Genomic DNA, 21,307 nt, shown 5'->3' with positions numbered 1-21,307 from the left:
GACCTGTTGGGCCCTTAGAATAGAACTTTTTTGGATTGGTTTGGTGAGGCGGCCTATATGTGTAAAGTCACTAAACATATAAGAATAAATAGCCCTTGGCAATTGGCACTTGGCACTTGGCAGGAAGCAACCATGGGATTACTTGTTTTGCATGATTACTTTGAGACACTGTACAATTGTTGGAAAGGGACACTTCACTGCATTAGGATCTTTCAAAATCAAGAAACCCATTGATGATTGCTTGCACTTCTTGCACTTCTTGCACTTCTGCAAACAAACACTTAGTAGTATGGTTATAAATGAGATTTGTGTGAATCTGTGCACCAGTAACCAGTTAGGATATAGTATCTTTTGGTTTATATATAGTCATTAGTTAAGGACTCATGGACTAGTAGAACTCGATCAGCAAAACTTTTCTTTTGTCCTAACTATTATTGCACCAAGTTATAAATCATCAAGTACAATATTAAATTCTAAAAGTTTGCTCAATCTTAACTAAAAGGTACAAATTAATAAAATAAGTATTTCCATTTATTATATCTTAACCAACCACCAAAAGCATTGTCCATATTTAGTTTTCAGGCATTTCAAAGGTGCAAGCATTAGATATTGTAGCTAGCTTTAACAGAGTTTAAGGACCTGCAGTTCTAAGATTACAAGCCAGAAAGAACCAATCCAAGAAAGGTGCACTTTTTTTTGGTCAAAAAGAAAGGTGCACTTAGTGCAGAGTTATGAAGAGTCAAGAGTCTCACTGTCTCAGTTAAGATATGGTACTATTAAAGTTTCAGATGCTAAGAATGGTGGTTTTTATTGATGGCTGTAATGTATTTTTTTTTTTTTGGCCAGGAGGCTGTAATGTTTCTTTGAATCAACAAAATGTGCATATTTTCACCATTTCCCAAGGAAGCTTCTGTATAGAATGTTGTTAATTTATTGAATGAAATACATCAGTGCCTAAAAATTCTTATTTATACAAGCATTTTTTTGCTATCAATTGTATATCAGGAGAACAATAATGAACTATTTCCTAATAGAATTAGAGCATCCAACCCAAAATTAATTGACAATTAGTGGAGAGGTACAAGACTTATAAACATATATGTTAAGCTCTAGTTTTCCTATGTAGGACATTGCTCCATATTACTCTTAACACGCCTCCGCACGTGGTGGGAGCACGTGTGGTCGTTGGGCTTTACACGCAGATAACCAAGCTCTGATACTATGATAGAATTAGAGCATCTAACCCAAAACTAATTGATAATGAGTGAAAAAGCCCAAGACTAATTAGAATGTTGTTAATTTATTGAATGAAATACATCAGTGCTTAAAAATTGTTATTTATACAAGCATTTTTTTGCTATCAATTGTATATCAGGAGAACAATAATGAACTATTTCCTAATAGAATTAGAGCATCCAATTCAAAATTAATTGACAATCAGTGGAGAGGTACAAGACTTATAAACATATATGTTAAGCTCTAGTTTTTCTATGTAGAACATTGTTTCACATTACTCTCAACACGCCTCCGCACGTGGTGGGAGCACGTGTGGTTGTTGGGCTTTACACGTAGATTACCAAGCTCTGATATCATGATAGAATTAGAGCATCCAACCTAAAATTAATTGATAATGAGTGAAGAAGCCCAAGACTAATTAGAATGTTGTTAATTTATTGAATGAAATTCATCGGTACTTAAAAATTCTTACTTATACAAGCAGTTTCTTGCTATAGATTGTATATCAGGAGAACAATAATGAACTATTTCCAACAACCATTTGACAGATTAATGCTTGGCTGACTAGGCTGCTATGGTGGTCTCTAACTCAGCTGCTGAGAAGGTTGACTTGTATGAAGCTGTCCCATTTTTGGTTGCTGCAGCATAGCTGCTGGTACTTAGTTTTGATGTTGCCATATTTATTTTGCTTTAAATGATGGTTGTTGCAAATATAGCTGCTGTTGGGTCATGACAATTTTACCCTCCCACGGTCGCACTCACCAAATCCATGTCCTCAAGGATTACAATTACATTCAAGAAATTGGGTGGTGATGAAAAGTGAAAATCAATCCTCCCAAGTTTGAATTTCTGGCAGTGAATGAGACCCTTGAATCAGAGCTTAGGTTACCGATATATTATTCCTCTAGCTTTAACCATCCTCCAATGCAATATTGCTAGCTATTGGCTTCACCAAAATTTTACGTTCTTTCCTTCTCCACCAATGGTAGTTTAGGAAATGGCTTGACAGAGTTGCCAATATGTTTCTTGGGTTAAGATCTTGTCTGGCCGACTGGCCCTATCATCATGTAACTAGTTGGTGTCCCATAATATCTATGGTTGTCTTGGAACTAGGAATTTCTTTTTTACTTTTTTTTTTTTATAGGATCAGTGAACTAAATAAAAAAATGTATGAGTGATGGACTTAATTTAGAGATAAGAGGGTTTCAATTTTAAAATTATAATTACTAAAATATATGACACAACATGATTAATAAGTAGGTTGAGTTAGTGTTCGGACAAAAAAGAAGTTAGTGTTAATTTTTTTACACAGTTAATTAAGGGGGCGATTTTCGCACTCCTCTTTTTTCCGTTTGCACTCCATCTTTTTTTTAAATATATTTTGTATATTTTTATTATATATGTTTTAAAATTTACCCTTTATGTCTGTTGAATTTTTATTTTAATTATTTTTTCCTAAATTCTCTCATACTTATTAAAAAAATAAAAATAAGTAATTTTCTATCCCCCTCGTCGTATCTTCTTCATATTGCATCTCTTTGCCTTCTATGCCATTTTTTTTTCTTTTGTGAACCAGTTTTGTACATGCTTTCAATCATCATTCTATACTTCATTAGGAAAATATTTAGTCTGTCATATTTTTTTTCGTTTTCTTTATGAGGGTCATGATTTATGTATCTTCTTCTTTTGATGGTGGGTTTTGTGTTATGAAATTAATTGGGGTTTTCAATTAGTCCACTCCTTCATTTTTGGGTCTCTTGACACTGCCAAGAAAAATGTTCCCATGCCAAGCAACCACTACTTATTTGTAGCATATTTTATTTTTTAAAAAATGAATGTCACATGACAGCTTAATAAGAAAAAAAAGATGTACTATATCATGAAGACGGACAGAAGTGTAGAGAATTACATAAGTTTTTCTACCTTTTTAAAAGAAAGTTATAGAAATAGATATATTATTATGACATTTTTAAAAAATTAAATGTGTAGGATTTAATGTTGCATAGATGACATTCTATAATTGAAAGGCAAAGGGTATACGTGGAAAAAAATAAAAAAAATATATACAAACATTTAAAAATAAGGAGTGCAAATGGAGAAAAGAGGAGTGCGAAAATCACTTCCCTTAATTAAATAGGTTAAATTAAGATTGATTAGTGCTTAATATAAATCTTAAATAACACAAATTGAATATGACAACTAATTAATGGAGATGATCTACGTGGAACCATACTCAAATCCCAAATAATCATGTTATAATTTATGAGAATGCAAAGTTTAAATAAAACACACAAGAATTTTGGAAGTGTGTGCAATTAACTCAACTATTATTGGAGTTCATATTTTAGAACGGTTGATATGGTGATTTAGTGTTACTTTCCTAGCCATGGTGTTGAAGGATGTCTTGCATCTTAAGTCTTAACCAAATAGGGATGTAGTGAAGAAGTTTGATGACTTCAGCTGACCAGATTGATCTCTAAATTCAAAACCTAAAATGTGTTTGGTTCTATAGATAGATCTTCGTGTAAGAATTTCAATCCAGATAAGTTGGTTTCATAATTTTTTGTAGTCATGCAGACATTTCCATAATATTATTAAAATAAAAAATTGATAGTTTAAAACTTTGGTGGAATTGTACATTATTTATATAACCAAAACACTTGTCTTTTCTCTTCAATCTTCATATTATGTCATATTTATGATTGGATTGGATCATTATATTTTGTATGTTTTAATATTTAATTCTCTTATGCACAAAACTAATTATCCAAATTACATTTTAATCTTGGACTGGATTATATTTGAATTGTTAGCGGTCTTTTTTTTTGCCATTAATTATTGGTGGTCTTTTTTTAGTAATAAAAAAACCTTCATAATTCACTCATCAAATATAAAGTCACAATTATAGTAAATCTCAAATACGTATAATCACTAATCGCGATAAAAATTGAAATATAGGATGTATTAGAAAATTCTCAAGGCCCAAATGGCAACACATATTATACACATTGTGTAATTCTTGGAAACAATTGGGTTACTTATGGGTATATATCAAGTATGGTGGCATGGAAACACCTTTTTCTTTTATTATTTGCCAACAAGTCCTTAGAAAAGCATGTTATTGACAAAACAGCATACCTATAAGTCTATAACCTACTGACCTACTTTTCCCAATGTATAAAGAGTAGTAGGGGCATTATCCCTTTCCATATTGTATTTGGAGGGACAAAAGCCCCAAATGTTCCCTTGATCCCTTCCACAGTGGCACAAACCCAAACTCCCAACCCACTAATTATTATTAAATTATTGATAATTTTTTAAACATAATTTAAAAAAAGTCCAAGTTTTTAGTCCAGAATCATTCGGACAACGCTTACGTGGCAGTCTAGGGTGAAACGCAGCTGCCGAAAAGTCCCTTCCCTCCCTCGCTCGCCTCACGACCCATATGACTCTTATGAGACGCCGCGGCTACTCACTCACTCACTCTCCCAATTACTTGCCCTTTTCCCCTCGCAACTCCCGCGAAATTACCAAACTGCCCCAGATCGCACTCGCGGCTCCGCCTCCTCCTCCGGCGGCGAGATTCCCGCCATGAACGCCACCACGACGTCGTTCCGATCCATCCTCGAGAAACCCCTCTGCCAGCTCACCGAGGATGACATTTCTCAGCTCACCCGCGAAGATTGCCGCAAATACCTAAAAGAAAAAGGTCCTCCCCTTTTCCCCTTCTCTTTTCACTAATTTCCAATTTTGCCCTTCGTTTCTCTCCCTCTCCTATCGCCATGTTTTCCGGCGCCTAAAATCACGCAACGCTACACTCACTCCAACTGTATTCAATTAATTATTCCTGTGTTTTTGAATTCCGATTAATTAAATAGCAGGGGAATTTTCTTTTTTGGTAATTTAAAAATGTGGTTGACACGTGTCCGTACAGGAATGCGGAGGCCTTCCTGGAACAAATCGCAGGCGATCCAGCAGGTTATTTCGCTCAAAGCTCTGCTCGAGCCGAACGACGACTCCGGCGCCGGAGCTCTCAGGAAGATTGTCGTTTCGCCTCACACGAACACCCCGCGCGTGAGTGTTTTTTTGTAAGCGTTTGGTTGCCGAGAAAAAAACCAAAGGCATTTACTACCTATTTCAGTTTTTCTTCATAACAATTGTTTGATTCGAAATTTTCTTTATAGGCGGCTTCGAATTCGGCTGATTCAACTAAGGAAGCGAGTGTCGATGTTCAGGTTTCGGTTTCGGCCGCGGCAGAAGAACCGGTGTCCTATCCGAGTCCAAAACCGGTTCCCCATGACCGACCGGCTGCTGCAACTAAGGCCATTAGTCCCAGGTTTATCTTCTTTTAATCTTTTATCCTGTTTGGCATTGCCTGAATTTTACTGATAAACACAATGTGGTAGTGAAATACTTTAGTTTAGCTTAATTTAAGCTGTTGGTTTAATAGCCTCTTTGAAATTAGTAGAGTTGGCTGCTTCATAATGTTTTCCTTGTCCTTTGAGAATCCATATTGAGTGGCACTATAATCACTTGTGCTTTGTAGAATGAAGTGGGGGATATTTGAAAGTGGATTCTTGTTTTCATGCCTAGCCTAAATAGGTGTTAAACAAGCCCCACATTGTAAAGGCGGCACCAACTTTACCATTTTTCCCACTGATTGGTTCATTCATTATCTTATGCTTATCTTTTTCTCCGTGGGTACATTGCCTTGTTGCCGTGTAAGCTGTCAATTGAAGTGACATGACAATTTGTGTGCATTTCTTTTCGTTCTTTAATGCGATATGAAACTAAATTAAGCTAATTTGTCTAATTTGTCTGTTTCAAAAATGATGCAAATAGTTTTGTGCGGAAAGATTGGCATGCCTAATTGAAATCTACCGTGTACTATGTCGGTGATGAGATTTGGGCCACATTTCATGCAAACAATCTTTCTTGTGATATATTTGTATTAAGTTCTAAAGAAAAGTATTTGAAATTGTGACCACAGAAATCAATGTACAACTGATGCATCAATTAGGCAAATGACAATTTTCTACAGCGGCAAGGTGAATGTGTATGATGGAGTGCCACCTGATAAGGTAAATGAAGCTTCCTCTTTGCATGGATACCTGGAGATAAGCCTTCCAATGCAGCGATGTATGGATTTGCAGGCACGGAAAATCATGCACCTTGCAGCAGGACCCAACCATTTGCCTCTGGACAATCACTTTGGTGGTACTGCAGCAGTTAGGTCCTTACGATGCCCATTTCAGACTGCAGGTGACAAAGATGGCCTTTTCCCTCCTAGTGCCGCAATCTCTCAGGCCATGCAAACAGGTACTTGTGCAGAAGAATTTCCTTGCTTACCTTCTTAAACACTTTGGGTGGCATAAAGTTAGCTGCACGTGACGGTTAACCAAAAGTGCATTTGGTGAATGAAAAATAAGATCCAAGAAATGGTCCTAGGCATTGCCTTGTTTCATCTTGGAGCAGTATGATTTCAGTAACTTTGTTGAAAACAGTTTCTTGGTTGTTTGAAAATGAAGGGAAATGACTTCACTGTTTACAGGAAGTTGATTTTCATAATATAGGCATGCTGAGTTGTCTTATTTATTGCATGATCATCATATTATGATTACTAAAGTTGCAATGAACAGATGATGAAGTGAACAAGAGCTCTCTATTCAACTTCCTTGATCTTCCTTTTGTGCAGTACTAAACATAGTCTGAATGTCCCTCGAGTCTTATGTCTATTAATTATGATTCAATTTGGCTAAAGTCACAGGGAAAGAATATTTTCTGATAGCTTAGAGACTTTGATAATCAACAGTGTTGAAATACCTATGTTAGAAAATGGTAGTTTTCAAGATACTGGTAGCTAGGTAATGATGGTTTTCATTTAAATTTACAGAGAGGATTGCCGAATATACTCAACAGTACTGGGAGAAAGGGAACAGCACTCGCGATCCTGGTAAGCTCTTCAGTATTCTTGTACATCTACAGAAGTTGCATCTTGTTATCTGCATTTATCTCCTACCAGGGAGAAAAAGATGCTTATAGTTGTAAGTCTTATGGTGTCCGAGGATATACATCTCAATATCCTATATAAAAAAGGGTATACGTCTCCATAGATACTAGCCTGTTATTAGTTTCAGAGTGGGTAAAAGGTTCATGGTTGTGCATAACTTTTTCTTACATGAAAATAAAACATCTTGAACAACTGATCATAAAATTTCCTTTTTTCTTTTTCTTTTTCTTTTTTCCCCCTTCCTCTCTAGTGTTGCCCTTTGGAGAATTTGGAAGAACTTTTTATTATTTCAAAAATCAGTAAAGAAGATATCGCTATGAAAAATAGTTGCTGACGCTATCTTGCAGTACTTTGAAGAAGTTTGGTAATTTTAAGATATATCATTTTTTGATAAGTATTTTAATGGAAGGTTAATGCACTTACACTGTTGTCACAAGATTCACAACTCGACAACCACAGTCAACTGTGGCATATCATCCTCCAGCACTGGCTGTGTCATCGTAACATCTGTAACTCCATTTCAGCGTTACTTCTTAATAATGAACCCTCTAATCCTCTGCCACATGCTGCTTCGACTGAATCATCTCTAAAATTACCTTCACCACTGATACCACTGTTAGTATATTTATCACTGTCACTTCCTTTCCCATTGCTGATGTCGCAATCACTGCCTTTTTATCTACTCTGTTCACACCATCTCCATTCCCTTCTTTTTTAGTGAAATGGTTCCATTAAGTGCAGTTCGAAGCATACTATATTATATTTATATTACATATCTTCGAACTCAAAGAAGTTGATCTGTAGTTACATCTGGAAAGCCTATCGCAGTGGGGAGCCTTAACATGACCCCTTTGCATGCCATAAGATTCTGATGAAAAGATCTTAAAGGCTTAACCAGTTAAAGAGGCTTCACTGTTTGATGAAATATGAAATTTACGAGTTTCTTTTTCTTGAAACATTTGGTGGTAATTCTTAAGATGCAGAGGGTCAGGCAAGCAGGAAAGTCTCATTGCAGAGATACCTTGAAAAACGAAAAGACAGGTACCTGTGGGTAGAAACTATTGTTTTCTACCAGTAAATCATGTTACATATTAAAGTTCTTGCTAAGCCTTTGATCTCATCCCATTCATTTCCTCCTTTTTCTCTGCTCATGTTCCTACAAGGGGGAGATTAAAGATTAAGAAAAATATGGGATCGACTTCTAGCTTGGAGGCCTATTATCATCAACTCAGGACACATACCTCAAATGGTAATTCAAGTCATAGTAGCACAAGCTCTCCCCCCCAGCCTGGGCTGCCGCAAACAGCTGACAATCAGCTAAAGATTCGCTGTCTACCTGTTGACCTAAATGAAAAGGGTAAGCTATATAATTCTTTTCTTTGTCTGTTTCATGACTTATGATATTCATAATTTGTTTATAAAGTTAATTTTTATAGTTTTCCCTACCAAATATAAAGTGACATGTCGGGTAGATTGGATGGTACTTGAAGGATTCTATAATTTGGCTGATACTTGAAGGATTGAAGTCCTAAATTGATCATCTTATGTTCAAATTTTTTGGATAATAAAAAATTTACAGATGGTTTGCTTTTTTTTTTTTTGGGTGTGTTTTTTGTTGGCTGTTATGCAGATATTGTGGAACGCCGAAGTTGATACTTTTTAGGTCATACAGAGTTGGGAATTGATTAAAGAACCCCCCCTTGTCTTAAATTAGCACTATGACAAATCTGATAGGAAGGGAAAGAAGAAACTAATTTAACTACCTCCTAGAGACCTGCCATTTTGTATGTTTTGGGCTGCTCTGCGACCAAGAAGTTTTTTCACTGACTTTTGCCTATCAGGAGGAGAATTCTCTTTTCGGACTGGTATGACTCGATCAGTTTTGTAATTTCTAGGATCATATTGTCATCCTTAGGAATTTGCTTCAACATCGATGTTTCAAGGTTGAGATGCAGAGCTGCAAGCAGCAATTTCCCCATTTAACTCTATGTATGTAATTGTATGCGGGTAGTCGGGTTCGGTTCTCGGTGCCAAGAGCTTTATTGTACAAGTTGAAGGAAGTTTTCTCCTTTAACGTTTTTGTAGCTGCAGTGAACAGTAAGTGCTATGTAATTTGTAACTTGCAAGTGTTTCAGTTGATGAATGGTTTAGAATCGATGAATGGGTTACAAACTTACAATTTTCTAGATTACTCTTCAATTGTTTAGAATCGATGAATGGTTTAATTTTTTTTTTTTTTCTTTTTTTGATTAAGTGGAGGAAGAGGACTAAGAATTGAGCTCTTATTAAGCATGTTGGGGTAAAGTTCTCACTCACTTGAATCAGAAGCTCCCACAAGGATATTATAACATTGGAAAATGATAGTTGAACGACATTATGTGCACAATTGGTGCTGGCACATATCTTGAATGGAGTTTGTGAGTAATAATTTTCTAATAGATATGTGATCAATTGAGTGCAATGATATGTACCATAATAAAATGGTATAGGTGAGCAAAAATAAAAGTTCCGATAATGGTGTCCACAAATAAGTAAAGGAAATCAAACCGTCCACGTGGCAAAACCTGCCAGTCTAACAAGAGCATCAGTGTTAAAAAAAAATCGAGTGCAAACGACACTACGACACTCCTTTCCCTTCCCTTATAAACAGTGTGTGTTCGCTAAAGCCGAACCCAAAAGCGAGTCAGCCATGGCGATCGAGGTGAGTTCTTAACAAGGCGATTATCTCAATGTAATTTGGTAATTTTGTGAATAAATGGGTTGGTTTTACTTGATTTATTAAGTATGGAAGCAGGCTTGGTTCATGGACGAGAGCGATGCAGACCCAAGGCTTCCTCACCACCGCAACCCCAAAGAGTTTGTTCCATTGGGCCATTTGGCAGGTCCTCTCTATACCCTCCTCTTACATTAAGATTAACATAAACATTAACTCTCTCTATGAATTAGTCCCATTAATTAATTTTGCTAAACAAGTTTGGTATTCATGGTGGTGGTTGCAGAGCTGGGTGTGCTCTACTGGGGCTTGAACCCAAAGGACTATGAGAAGGACCAACAACTGCGCAAGATTAGAGAAACCAGGGGATATAATTACATGGTATTTAATTATGTATTTATAGTTTCAACTTTCAGTTACTGGGAATGTTTTGAGAACTTTCACTTATGCTAATTTGCTGCTAATGTTGTATTACCAACAAAGAAAAGTCTTTGTTATTTGTGTTGGAATTTGTAGGATTTGCTTGACATATGCCCAGAGAAGTTGGAGAATTATGAGGAGAAGCTGAAGAACTTCTACACAGAGCACATACATGCTGATGAAGAGATACGCTACTGTTTAGAAGGGAGTGGCTACTTTGATGTCCGAGACAAGGATGACCGTTGGATTCGAATCTGGATTAAGGCTGGTAATCTTATCATTTTGCCTGCTGGAATTTACCACAGGTTCACTCATGATACCACCAACTCTATTAAGGTAAGTATTAAGTAAGACACATTAAGAGTTGCGCCACGCATCAATATCTTATTTGTTAGAAATAAATGAAATTATGGTCTGTCTTTGTGGGTCTGCAATGATTGGTCAATGTTCTAATAAAGGATTACAAATCTATACTTTTAGTATGAAAAATAAACCTGTCAAAGTTGAAGGGTTAAAAATGTGTTGGACATGTTTTACGGAATTTTCCCTCAAATGAGAAAAAAAGAGAAAAAGGTTGGTGAATGTTTAAATTTGATGTGATTCATTTGTTGGTGTTGTGCAGTTGATGAGGTTGTTTGTGGGGGAGCCTGTGTGGACTGCTTATAATCGGCCACAGGAAGATCATCCAGCTAGGAAGGAGTATATGGAGACCTTCACTAAGAAAGTGGGAGTGGCTTTGGAAGCTCATTAACTTTGGGATCAATCATCATCATATATCTTCTTGTAATGGTATATTAGAAGGTGTATTATATAGTAGAGCCTACAAAGTGATCAAATTGGAGCTTTTTATATCTACTTGAAAATTGAGGTGGAGCTTTCATATTGAAAATGTAATGTACTCTCTTGTTATTACATAAATCTATTGGATGCGTGTTACTGATGTTTGTCCTACGTCTATCATCTCACAAAATATGAAAATTCCAACATGTTGTTTTTTGTAAACAGCAAGCTAGCTAGTAAAACCTGCTTGTTGCAATCTCATCCATTTAGTCCCTCATTATTATTGTTGTTATTATTATTATTTGTACATTATTAGTTTTTTTCTTATAGGGAGTTTTTGAAAAGACGATCCATTAATTTGGTAAGAATCCAAATGTTTCTTGCAATTTATCAATTTGGTCTGCAGAACTGAATGACTTATAATAAAGGATCTTTTTCTTTTTTTAAGTCCATTTCATAAAATAGACTGTTTGTAAAGCCCAACCGCTATAGTTAGCGGCCCACTTTAACATGCCAACAATAACGGTGTTACTGTAGCATCGCTACAATAACTTTTTTGCCATTTTTCCACTTTTTAAAAAAACCAACAGTGGCAATTATTTATTGCCACTATCAAACAATAGATATTTTCAATTTTTTACTATGCAAAACAACTCAGAAACAAGGCAACTTATACAAATCATAGCCCCTTACATATACAAATATACAATCATAGCCCTTACTTACATATTGTTACTGCTTGTTAGTAACAACCATAACCCGCACTTATATATTGTTACTGATAAGGAGTAACAATCATAGTCCCCACTTACGTACATATTGTTACTAAAAAACAATAACAACCATAGCCCTCACTTATATATTATTAGTGACAAGTAGTAACATTATAGCCCCACTTACATATTGTTACTGATAAACAGTAACAATCATAGCCAATATAAATATTGTTATTAACAAGTAACAATGATATTCCCTACTTATATATTGTTACTGACAAGTAGTAACAGCCATAACCCTACTTATATATTGTTATTGATTATTAATAACAATCATAGCCCCACTTACATATTGTTACTGTTCAATCCTCACTTATATATTGTTACTGACAAGCAGTAACAACCATTCAACAATGAGCTTTGAGCCAACGATGTGAGACAGAGTGAGGTCAAAGAGAGAGAGAAACGGAAAAAACGAGATGGAGAAGAGATGAATGTTAGAATATGGACCGGGTTAGGTGTTATTAGACCTCCTTAAAAAAAAAAAAAAAAACAGGGTCTTAAAGGTATAGAGAGCCCAAATTTGGGTTTTCTAATCATTTACTTTAAAATTTATTTATTTATTTTTTATATTACAAAACCATAGATAATTGAAGTGTCAACTGGTTGACTTTTAGCACAGCAGCGTGTTGGAAGTCATTAACATGGGTAGCGGTCAAAAAGCCGAAAAGCCACAGGCATGCACCTGCACTGATTGTTAATTTAGTCTTATACTATTTGTACAATCGTATAAGGATTCGTTACTTAGTAATAGTACGTGCATAATTTATGACCAAAAGAACAACGTAATAGGTGCATAATTTATTTATTAGGTTAATTAATTATAACTTGGTAAGTGATCATCAAGTTTTCCAACCAAAGGCATGCATGCTGCATAGGTTCAGAAGCATTCAGCTGTCTATGGCTATTATATCAGAGAAAAGAAAAAAGTCTATGACTATATTAATAAGTACGGATCCATGCCACAAGTTGTACGTGGTTTGAGATGGCATGGGAAGTGATTTCCATTGACCTTTTGGATGATCAATGCAATTCATCCCACAGCATAAAGATTTAATACTACAAATTATTAATTTGATTGAAGCAAATACTTTTTTCTTTTGGTACAAGGGAGGGAGGGCCGAACAAGAAAATCCTAGACTAGAACAGTTCTAGCTCTAGCATAACTAGAAGTATCACAAGCAAGAAATAATGAACCCATAGTACATTTCATATATACCATATTCGACTAATAACTCTTTTTATGATGAATTTTATTATTAATGGACTATAATAAATAAACAAATAAACTCCACATACAAAAAAATAAAAACAGATAATTTTTTTAAACAATTACAAGAACAAAGATAAAAAGTTTAACGACTTAACATACATCTTCGGAAATCACTTAAATTTTTTTAATATCTAATATAAGAAAAAGTAACAACTTAACGATTCACCCACTAGGACTTAATCTCTCTATCACCTTTGAGTGCACCCTATAAGGTTAAAGTGTTAATTAAACTTAGGATTCTTGACATATTTGTACCTTATGGACTTTAATTAGATAATAATGCGAGATGAAATAGGAAACCTAAAACTCCAAAATCATGAATTTAGAAAGCTGAAACGTCAGCTTATTCGTGGAATGTTGCTTGAGCTTTTGCAATCTTCCACTCAGACGCTCAAGCTCAATTCATATAAGAAGTTCAAACTTCAAATCAAGTTTAACTCTGATTTTGACCCGTACTTTGCCCAAAGTTTCTCCATAAACGAGCTAAAAATACAATCACAAATTTCAATTTAAAGTGTATGCATGATGTGTATTTAATGGAATATGCCATGAATATTAAGGTATATTACATACTTTACATTATTAACTAACTTATATTGTAGTGATATTTATCTTTGTAATATTAAAGAGGGTTTAAGTTTGTAGTTTGTGGGCAACCCAGTTGGAAGAGTCGTAGAATTTGCCTCTCTGCATCCAAGTTTGATTTCCCTCTCCCTAAATTTTTTTTTAAAAAAAAAAAAGGTTTTAAGTTCAATTGTCCATTTATCAATTATCCATTTAAAAAAAAAAAAAAAACTCAAATTCACGCAAGAATTTATTTCTTTATCTGCTAATTTAGATAAAAAGTAAATATTCACTAATTATTTATCAATGGGTTGTTTAATTATATGCAGATTGTCAGCAAAAGCAGGCAAACTGGAATTTCAGCATGTTCTGAAGGGATATCAATCAGATCCATATATGGGACAACTAGTTGACTTGCTAGACCATCAACAATAATGCAAGCATTGGATTTAAAGCATACTATATTCATGGCCGGCCATTAATGCTTTCCACACACAATTTAGCAATAAGCCTATACGATATATATTATGCGTCATCCAGTCTGACATCTGGACAATGGTCATGGATAATATTTCGAAAAATTATAGGGTATAACCGATATACCGTTACGTGATACAACTAATCTAACGTGTAAGGATATTATTGAACAATATGTTTATATTAATAGGGTATAATATTAATAACATCCACTCATATTATAACAAATAGACTAGTTATACCACGTGTCAATATAGCGGTTATATAGAATAATTTCTCTAATATTTCAATGACGGAAATAACGACTAACGCTATATTATATGAACACGTCTACCGATTAGATTTTAGGTCCACTTTAGGTATCAAATAATAATATTTTTTTTTATTTTAACTAGTAAAACGTTTATGTCATTTTACTGTAAATACTAAATTTCAGTTTAAATACCAACTTTGAAAAATATGGTTATACCAATTTGTTATCTAAATTTAAAAAAATTAATGTTTTACTGCTTTGCTGAAAACTATTAATATTTAATATTTAACCATAATTTTTTATTAGATTTTTAGTCTGATCTAGATAAATAATAAAGATGCACTTTAATGCCCTTACAAGTTATAAGCAAACTCATGGGCGCCATATCTTGGTGTTGCTTAAGAAAATTCCTTAACCTATACTTTACTCTTTCAAAAATTACCATACAGAGGATTTTCACACTTCAAAGACAAAAAATTGTGCCCAACTCTTGGTAACACTTTTTTACATATTTTTGCAGTTCAGTTATACTTATATATACTTTTAAAAAAAATTCTAAATTCTAAAGCTTAACCTCATAAATCTCCTAAAACATATTAAATCATGCCTAAACACACTTAAATAAGACCCAATAACAAAAAAAATTATCAAAAAAATATAGAAAATAGGAAAAGAAAAAATTTTGCACTGCAGTAACACTTGAAATTGTTACTGCATGTACTACAATACTGAGCGATCGATGAACAGTGCCGAGCTCACTGTTTTGCTAAAACATGGATGCGCGTCCATTAATGTATTTTTTTGGGCTTTTGAGTTAAATATATATATATGCTTACTTTTGAGTTTTCTTAAAAAAATTTAGGGGCTTTTCAATAGTTTTTTAAAGAAAATGCATTTTAATTAGCTTAGCTTAAATATATTAATGTTGATTAATTCTTTGACAGTTTAAGCTTAAGTTTAATGGTTGTCTAACATGTTATCACTTATCATGTTAATCTTCAAGTTAATAGGGTGCACCTAAAAAATGAATGCATTTATTTGTCTCTCTTCATTGTAAGATGGAGCTAAATGTGAGGAGAAAGTGTTAATTTGATAGTTCCAAAATTTAATGTTGAAAGTGTTATTTGAAAGTGTTAATGTGGGCTCATTGTCTATAGTTCCAGCATAACCAAGCTTTTAGGATTTGGTTTTCTTTTTTAAGCAATTCACACTTAAAAAGAATGAGGAAGTCGATGCACTATGTAGCTATCAAGTGAAAAATTGGCTAATAATAGTAGGCGAAAAAAAAAAAAAAATGGTGAAAATATGATGCAAATGTATCAAAAGGTCTATGTGGACATGATAGTCCATCCTATTTGCAAAAATTACGTTGTACATGTCTGACATACTGTCTTGGACTTTATAGAGTTTTGAGGGCTATGAAGTCTATGATTCTCGTATCAACATGGACGGGTCTTGCACGATGTGTCTAAATGGTAAAAAGGATGCGCGAATACTCCTACATCTATTTTTAGTGATTTACAATTTCTAGATTGGTTTCTTTCTTTATGGAAGTCTTATGGTAAATCAAGTATGCATATGAATTGATTTTTTAAAAACTTCATTCATAAAAAAAATAGCCTTAATATCATATTGTGATAGTTGATATGTACTTATTACATAAATTATTATGATTTAAATAATATATAAATGACTCATTTAATATTTGATGGCAATTACAAGTAAGAATTAACCAAATTAGTTCAATCCCAACTAGGATTTTTTTTTTTTTTTTTTTGAGTTAGAATGGTTCGTTGACGTTGATTTTGAAGAAGCCAATTAATCATCTGACTAATAGAATTGGAATTTGGAACTGAATTTCTTTTCTATTTTTCTTTATGAGGCATTGAGTATGAACACAAGTTGTTTATCGCATCTTCCATTCTACGGCTTCTACCCACAGAAAACGGCGACGGATTGCTTGCTTGAAAGAATACGGGGCAGATTCAATTAACCTGGACAAGGCACGAAATTGCTGAATATAAACATCGGATGGGCAGTTTCGTCTTTTCAAATCTTCCCAAATTTCATATAAAACGGCTGAGGTGAGGTGAGGTGAGGCGATACGCGTGGTCTTGAAGCCATTCTATTCTAGATATATTTTTCAGAGATCGAACGCCAAACACAAAACAACAGCAGCGATGGTTACCACCGAAAAGGTACACACTCTCAAAGCCCAACCTCAGGCCCAGGCCCTCCTTAATCGTCCCTTTTCCGGGAAAAAAGAGTCAATATTTTCCCGGGAAAATTTTCTTATTGCAAGCATATCAGATAGTTTATTTGTTCAATTATTTTTTTCCCTTTTTCTATTGAAGCTGTTCTGAATGCTATTCGGTTGTCCCGATAACTATCTAATTTTTCAAGTTATGGTTTATGGATTTTAGTTTAATAATTTGAGGTTTTGATTGCTTGTACTTGATCACTAGGATGATTCCGTTAGTAGCTTGTATTGAATTTTGCGTTACTAATTAATTAGCTTTTTGCGTGACAAGTTGTGCGAATTAAATTAGCGATTAGAAATCAGCAAAGATAGTGGGTTTTAGCTATAGCTGTGACTGAAGAAATGGATTTGTTTTTGATTACTGAGTGATTAATTGGGCTGGGGATGTGATTGTCAAACGATTAAACAGAGAGTATACCGTTAGATTGGGATGTTTTTGCTTTAGAGTTGGAAACTCTTTCAGCTTTGAATTGAGATGCAGGCATGCAGCTGATTAGAAACTGCTGTTTCATTGCCACCCTTGTTCCGATTTTCAAGCTTGTAACTATTCAGGAATATAGATATTCTTTGAATCTTTTTTTCTTTCGATAAGTGAAGGGAACTGATTATGGAAGGTGTGTCTTAGTGCAACGGTTATGAATTTTTCTAAGCGGCCTGATGGTCGTGGGGTTGAGTCCCTCAAAGGGAACAGGGGTATGGTTAATTCCATCTTACTCTTCCCAAACCTAGCAATTGTGTGAGTGCTAGGACACCTTTTATAAGTGAAGGGAACCTAAAACTGTTTGTCAGAGACTTGCATTGTCCTTTACTTTAGATAAAGTCGTCATAGATTTGCACTTCCATTTACTCAAGTTGCTTTTAAGAGAATGGATGAGTAAGGTACTGATATACGAGGTTTGATATTTTTGGATGCTCCTTAATCTTTCATGTTTTTGTTATAATTCTTGTCTGTAAAGACGGACAACATGTCGGATGACCTTTTATATATAAGACTTAGATCTCATTCCCCTTGTTTCTCTAAGCATGGATTGTCATGTGACAAGCAAACAGAGAGATGCCTTCATTCACATTTTCATGCACATCATTCTCTCTCTCTCTCTCTCTCTCTCTCTTATGCACACATGCAACTCTAGACAAAAAGTTGATATTGACTCTTGGCCTCTTGGGATTTTCTATGTTAGATTCATTGTTATTCTGTTTGCAGTAATAAAGATAAAAAAGTACAATCATCATTTTTGTGATCAGGATATCTTTTCATATTCTTAACTTATACAGGACCCTAGAGAGGAAGTCCTTCAAGCATGGTACATGGATGATAGTGATGAAGACCAGAGACTCCCCCATCATCGGGATCCCAAGGAATTTGTATCCCTAGACCAACTTGCTGGTGAGCTGTCTTTGGAAAACAAAATAATTTAAATAGGTTTTTGAGTGTTTTAGTATTTTAAAAATCATTATGAAACAATTATGTTGACCTTGCAGAGCTTGGAGTCCTCAGCTGGCGTTTAGATGCTGATAACTATGAAACAGATGAGGAGCTGAAGAAGATTCGTGAAGACCGTGGATACTCCTACCTGGTTCGTCACACTCACTTATGTTTTTCTTTTCATTTTTTAATTGCATAGTGTCATCACCCTAAACTTGCTTGTTCATGTATGTCAAGGCAAGGATTCGCAACCATGCCAAATTTTGTCCTTTCATTGACGTATATCATCTGAAAGATTGTTTTCTATTGATAAACTTCTGACCCCTGTTGAACTTACACTTTGAATTGTATCTGGTCTTTTTTCCAGTTTCCTTTAAAAGTTTGAGTACTGATAATCGCACTATAGTAACTGTGAAGATGCGAATAGGCAATAAATCTTTCTGTATGTTCAAACTGATAATGTTTTCCTTTTCTAGGACTTCTGTGAGGTTTGCCCTGAAAAGCTGCCAAATTATGAAGAGAAGATAAAAAACTTTTTTGAGGAACATCTTCACACTGATGAGGAGATCCGCTACTGTGTGGCAGGAAGTGGTAGGATTAGTTATGCTGTATCCCGATTTGTTGTCCCATCTTTACTTACCTATTCAGATTAGTGATTGTTTACTTTCTTGTGAAGGTTATTTTGATGTTAGGGACCGTAACGAACATTGGATTCGCGTATGGTTGAAAAAGGGAGGAATGATTGTTTTGCCTGCTGGAATTTATCACCGCTTTACTTTGGACACAGACAATTACATTAAGGTATTGGTTCAATGCATGCAAATGTTAGTAATGTTCACTTTTTGTTTTTCTTCTCTTCTTTCATCTCCAAGAAAGCGGAGTTTTGCTATGCTCCGTACTCGTCTAAAATCAAGAGAAGTTCTCAAAAACAATGTTTAATAATGCAGGCAATGCGGCTTTTTGTTGGTGATCCCGTTTGGACCCCCTTCAATCGCCCTCATGACCATCTTTCTGCAAGGTATGTTCCTGTCTTTCTTTAAATTTTGGACGGCCCTTGTTTTTTATACATGCTGTCAATAGAATGTTCAATAGGCTTTGAGTCTCTTACAAAGGGACCCTTCTTGCAGGAAGGAGTATCTTAAAGCCTTTGTGCACAAGGAAGCTGGTGACCATGCGGTTGATGCAGCAGCATGAAATCTGGCTTTTGCTTCTAAAAATAGGATTCATAAATAATGGAGTGCCATTTCGGCTAAGATAAAGATATATATGTTTGTATGGTCTGTGATGCACAGGTGGCTCCTGACTCCTGAGTGTCCTATAATGCTTGTTCTGCTTGTGTTGTAGTAGCCTGGCCTTGTGTAACCTCAAATAAATTCCCAGCATCTCTTTACCTGTTGATTGTTATATATTGATACCTAACTCTGTAAAAATGAATAATTGCATAATTCTACTGCGTTATTTTGTGAGTTTTTGTGCTTCCAAGATTACTGCTTGCTTGTAGAATGGCAAATAATCAATGTCCGCAGCAATTGAACGTGTAGTGACTAGTCGGGCAAAAAGTCGAATAAGTCTATCTAGGGTTGATTAGTTTTCGACATAGAAACCGAAATGACGTTACCCAAATATGACTTGGTTACCACCTTAGTTATCAAATTGTACATGTCTTTGTTTAGAAGGCATTTTCCAGAGGGTCCTTGAGTTGGTCATTGATTGGGTGAAAGTAGCGTCGGCCATTTGGTGATGACAAAGAACCAGATCTCATTATGGTTACCGGATCTTGAGTGCAGTAATTCCCTCATAAAGTTGCATTAAACAAAATTTGATTCTTACTAAAGTTAGATTTGGACCCTAATCCGTCAGTAACCACTCCTTTTCAGCTCCAATTTGCTTTTGAAATATATTTTGTCGGGTGTATTCGGTGCGGTTCTACACTCATCTCTTGCCCCTTAAAATATTAATTTACATTTCATTTTGGTCTCTTAGACTCTGATTGTGTTTAGCTAAATAATCTTCAACGTTAACCAAAATTGAATATTCCAAGCTGCTTAACCTTCACCCTGTCCTTTTCAAGACATGCAAATATAACACTTGAGCAGCTTTTGCACTGTGTCAACTGTTAAGGAAGAAAAACTTAAATAAAATGTTACGAGAAGAGAAGGAGAGAAAATATATACGTTACATATAAGTTTTTTCATAGTAGTTTTTCTTGCGTGCATCCACGTTCAGCATGTGTATTCTTGCATATGCAAATTAGAATGATTAAAGTAAATCTTAAAATTCTAACTCCAATTAAAATTATTAATTCATGTAAAAGCGAAAGATAGATGGTCGATAAGGTCGAAAAAAGATAAACTTTAAGTGGATGATCAATGCACGATATCATAATGCAACATGGTCTGATTTATGCATATAATAATATTTTTGCAACCAAGATATTTATTCTACAGCCTTCAATTCCTCATCTTCAATTTCCACTCACCCATAATTACACAAACGCATTTTAGCTGCAATTACAAAACTCAGAATAATATGCTATTGTCTGTCTCTTAAACCAGACGGACAATAATATCATTACTCTTCAAGAAGACTCTTCATCTACAGTTCTAGTAGGTTCCACTTACACAGTTACATCAATGCCATCTCTCCATTTTTATATATTTTGATAAAAATAGTAGGACCAGCATAAACAAATCCCCCTCATTGCTCTACAACCTTCTGCTTAATTTTATACTCATAAAGTACAATCCAATTATTGTTAGGTACCCTTTTCTTTTTATTAAAATATTTGGTCCTTCAGTCTCTCACCCTAGCTACCATTTTCTTTGTCATTGACTCATTCGCTGTGATGATAAAACATGGTGTGCCAAATGGCTTTCCAAAAGGAGAAGGTACAGTGTGAGCCGTGAGGGTAGGTGAAAACTATCTCAAATTCTCAATCCATTTTTGTCTTGAATAATACTTTATAATTCAACTTTTTCCTACATGACTTCCAAAGGCAATTGGAATTAGAGGTATAACTTCAAGTTGAATCTAATTCAAAAATGAATTTGTAAGGACTAATTAGCAGGAGCAAGTTATGTCTGAGTTGATAAATTATATCAATTCGATCAAATTCAGTT

At 34.8% G+C, this 21,307-nt stretch overlaps 3 protein-coding genes across 10 annotated transcripts; all 3 read left to right on the top strand.

Moving 5' to 3' along the window:
* Positions 1-4,707: 4,707 nt before the first annotated feature.
* LOC147294020 (protein TIFY 4B-like) lies at positions 4,708-9,385 on the top strand. 8 transcript variants are annotated; one of them, XM_086230709.1, is made up of 9 exons: positions 4,708-4,945; positions 5,171-5,310; positions 5,421-5,572; positions 6,278-6,317; positions 6,390-6,555; positions 7,130-7,189; positions 8,224-8,287; positions 8,410-8,603; positions 9,088-9,385. In XM_086230709.1, exons 1-9 carry the CDS (start codon positions 4,828-4,830, stop codon positions 9,132-9,134), a joined length of 981 nt encoding a protein of 326 aa, XP_086086835.1. In that variant the 5' UTR covers positions 4,708-4,827; the 3' UTR covers positions 9,135-9,385. The 8 variants fall into 8 exon arrangements, with proteins under 8 accessions (XP_086086835.1, XP_086086833.1, XP_086086832.1 ...); XM_086230707.1 differs by having other exon boundaries at positions 6,227-6,317; positions 8,230-8,287; XM_086230706.1 differs by having other exon boundaries at positions 6,227-6,317.
* A 410-nt stretch (positions 9,386-9,795) lies between these two features.
* On the top strand, positions 9,796-11,330 carry LOC147294019 (acireductone dioxygenase 1-like). Its single transcript, XM_086230710.1, has 5 exons — positions 9,796-9,947; positions 10,041-10,128; positions 10,246-10,340; positions 10,476-10,715; positions 11,002-11,330. The coding sequence occupies exons 1-5, from the start codon at positions 9,936-9,938 to the stop codon at positions 11,128-11,130; spliced, it is 564 nt and encodes a 187-aa protein (XP_086086836.1). The 5' UTR covers positions 9,796-9,935; the 3' UTR covers positions 11,131-11,330.
* Positions 11,331-16,542: 5,212 nt separating this feature from the next.
* Positions 16,543-19,654, top strand: LOC147294018 (acireductone dioxygenase 2). The gene is made up of 7 exons (XM_086230618.1): positions 16,543-16,700; positions 18,038-18,149; positions 18,245-18,339; positions 18,665-18,779; positions 18,865-18,989; positions 19,136-19,206; positions 19,316-19,654. Exons 1-7 carry the CDS (start codon positions 16,683-16,685, stop codon positions 19,380-19,382), a joined length of 603 nt encoding a protein of 200 aa, XP_086086744.1. The 5' UTR covers positions 16,543-16,682; the 3' UTR covers positions 19,383-19,654.
* The last annotated feature ends 1,653 nt before the right edge of the window (positions 19,655-21,307 follow it).

This window comes from Dryas octopetala, chromosome 2 (genome assembly GCF_963921425.1).
Source record: "Dryas octopetala chromosome 2, drDryOcto1.1, whole genome shotgun sequence".
Classification (NCBI taxonomy): Eukaryota; Viridiplantae; Streptophyta; class Magnoliopsida; order Rosales; family Rosaceae; genus Dryas; species Dryas octopetala.
This window is presented reverse-complemented; position numbering and strand designations above follow the sequence as displayed.

Coding starts and splice junctions, on each gene's coding strand:
- LOC147294020 (XM_086230702.1), top strand. CDS start 4,828: ATGAACGCCACCACGACGTCGTTCCGATCCATCCTCGAGAAACCCCTC. Junction 4,946..5,170: donor CAAATACCTAAAAGAAAAAG/GTCCTCCCCTTT, acceptor GTGTCCGTACAG/GAATGCGGAGGCCTTCCTGG. Junction 8,604..9,087: donor TGTTGACCTAAATGAAAAGG/GTAAGCTATATA, acceptor TTTGCCTATCAG/GAGGAGAATTCTCTTTTCGG.
- LOC147294019 (XM_086230710.1), top strand. Junction 10,129..10,245: donor TCCATTGGGCCATTTGGCAG/GTCCTCTCTATA, acceptor TGGTGGTTGCAG/AGCTGGGTGTGCTCTACTGG. Junction 10,341..10,475: donor CCAGGGGATATAATTACATG/GTATTTAATTAT, acceptor TGGAATTTGTAG/GATTTGCTTGACATATGCCC.
- LOC147294018 (XM_086230618.1), top strand. Junction 18,150..18,244: donor ATCCCTAGACCAACTTGCTG/GTGAGCTGTCTT, acceptor TTGACCTTGCAG/AGCTTGGAGTCCTCAGCTGG. Junction 18,340..18,664: donor ACCGTGGATACTCCTACCTG/GTTCGTCACACT, acceptor TTCCTTTTCTAG/GACTTCTGTGAGGTTTGCCC.